This window comes from Penaeus vannamei, chromosome 1 (genome assembly GCF_042767895.1).
Source record: "Penaeus vannamei isolate JL-2024 chromosome 1, ASM4276789v1, whole genome shotgun sequence".
Classification (NCBI taxonomy): domain Eukaryota; kingdom Metazoa; phylum Arthropoda; class Malacostraca; order Decapoda; family Penaeidae; genus Penaeus; species Penaeus vannamei.
The window spans coordinates 55,069,736-55,072,235 of NC_091549.1; the positions used below are offsets into that span (position 1 = coordinate 55,069,736).

General features: G+C 39.3%; 1 protein-coding gene across 1 annotated transcript in view; it reads left to right on the top strand.

Moving 5' to 3' along the window:
* Positions 1 to 2,500, top strand: part of LOC138862045 (uncharacterized) — a 146,829-nt gene that overhangs the window by 139,876 nt on the left and 4,453 nt on the right. The window contains exon 4 of the mRNA XM_070123221.1: positions 1,806 to 1,937. Coding sequence (XP_069979322.1) covers positions 1,806 to 1,937 — 132 coding nt within the window. The remainder of the gene's footprint in view (positions 1 to 1,805; positions 1,938 to 2,500) is intronic.

The following is a 2,500-nucleotide window of genomic DNA, read 5'->3' on the forward strand; positions in this document are numbered from 1 at the left end:
TTGCGCAGGGAGGAAAGTACAGAGATTGATTGGACCGTCACTAGTCACAATGTCAAGTAATTAACACGTGATGCATTTTCCTTAGTAATACGGCATATTGCAAAGGGTAATTTGTTTCTTGATCACTGAATATTTTGAAGATGTAGAATTCCAATTTACCGACTGAGAGAATTGTGTGAGTTTAGATCCGTGTATATGTGTTTCAATCTGCTTATATGAGAGTGTATACAAGTACTGGACACACACACACACACACACACACACACACATACACACACACACACACACACACACACACACACACACACACACACACACACACACACACACACACACACACACACACACATATATATATATATATATATATATATATATATATATATATATATATATATATATATATATATATATATATATATATATATGCATGTACAGGGGGTCTCGACGTTTCGTGTATACGACGTTATAAATCATGTACAATATTTACAATTTGTCTTCCATGTGTTCCTTTAGCTCTATTAATGTTTTCATGTACGTCATAGAAGTGTCTTGTTATGTTTTAGATTATGACTTTAATACACGTATACATACTGCATCAGCGTATGTGAGTAACTTCGGTGCTTATATACGTACGTACATATACTGTATTTAGGTGTGTTCCGACTTACGTCCATATTCGGGTTACGACGCCATCGTAGGAACAGTCGTAAGTCGAGGACCCCGTTTACGATTATCAAATATCATCTCATTATCAGTGTTATATATTACATCTAAGATTATGCAGCGCCAGACTTAAGGGTTAAAGACAATATGTATATATATATATATATATATATATATATATATATATATATATATATATATATATATATATATATATATATATTTTTTTTTTTTTTTTAAGCTAATGTATTCATATGAAAAAGAAGGACTGAAAGGAGAATACCCCCCCCACACACACACACCTTTGCGCTCTCTTTTGTTCATTCATTCGCCAGTCCTATTTTCTCTCTTCATTATGCAAAATTAAAAATGAAAGTATGAAAATTTTTAAATGTAAAAGAAGACATATACGACTTAAATGGAATGGAATTAGATAATGGGAACAAGTATAATGGTAATCATAACGATAATAAAAACAAAAATAATGGTAGTAACAGCAATGATGATAATGGTAATGCTAATTATTGCTAACGTTTATAAGAACGATGGCGATAATAACAACAATGATGATGATGATTATGATAATGATAACAATGATGATGATGAGGAGGAGGAGGAAAATGATTATGATACAGATAACAATGAGGATGAGGATGAGGATGAGGATGATAATAATAACAATAATAATGATAACAATAATGATAATGATGATCATCATAATGATAATGATGTTTATCATAATGATCAATAATAATACAAATATGAGTACAAATAACGATAAGAATAATAGTAGCAGTCATAGAGATAATGATAGTGATGATAATAACAATATTGGTAACATGATAAAGCTGATACTACTACAACCATCCCAATACTAATAACACCATTTCCGAAGATAACAACGAAAACAAATAACAAATAACAACGATACCAGAATCTAAACATTCCCCCCCCCCTCTTTCGCTAACCAATCCTCCGATTCTTCCCACAGTGCCACGATATCACAGTGCCACGATACCAGAATCTAAATATCCCCCCCCCCTCTTTCGCTAATCCTCCGATTCTTCCCACAGTGCCACGATACCAGAATCTAAACATCCCCCCCCCCTCTTTCGCTAATCCTCCGTTTCTTCCCACAGTGCCACGTGCCACCATCATTGGCACCAGCGCCGTGTTCATGAAGGCGGGGAGTGACATCAACATCACCTGTATCATCACGGGGGCGAGCAAGGCGACACCCGTGACCTGGTATCATACAACACCTCAATCACGTAAGTTGCATGGCTGTTATATGCTTCGGTAATGCGTTTGATGCGAGTATAAAAGTATAATAGTGTGGTTATGTACGAGAGTGAGAGAGGTGGGGGGGAGGTGAGGTGGGGAGGGGAGGTGGGAGGTGGGAGGGGGGAGGGGAGAGCAGGGGAGAGAAAGAACAGGAGAGAGAGAGGGGGGGAGGAGGGAGAGAGGGGGAAGGAGGGAGGGAGGGAGGGAGAGAGAGAGGGGGAGGGAGGGAGGGAGGGAGGGAGGGAGGAGGGAGGAGGGAGGGTGGGAGGGAGGCAGAGAGAAAGAGACAGGAGAGATATAGATAGATAGAGAGAGAGATGGGAGGAGTGAGAGAGGGAGGCAGACAGAAGGAGACAAAGAGATATAGACAGATAAAGAGAGAGAGGGGGTGAAACAGGGGACACAATGAGAAAGAGAGAGAGAGAATGAGAAGAAGAGAGAGAGGGGGGGGCAGGGGACACAATGAGCGAGAGAGAGTGAGAATAAAGAGAAGGGGGGCAGGAGACACAATGAGAGAGAGAGAGAGAGAGAGAGAATAAGAGAGAGGGGG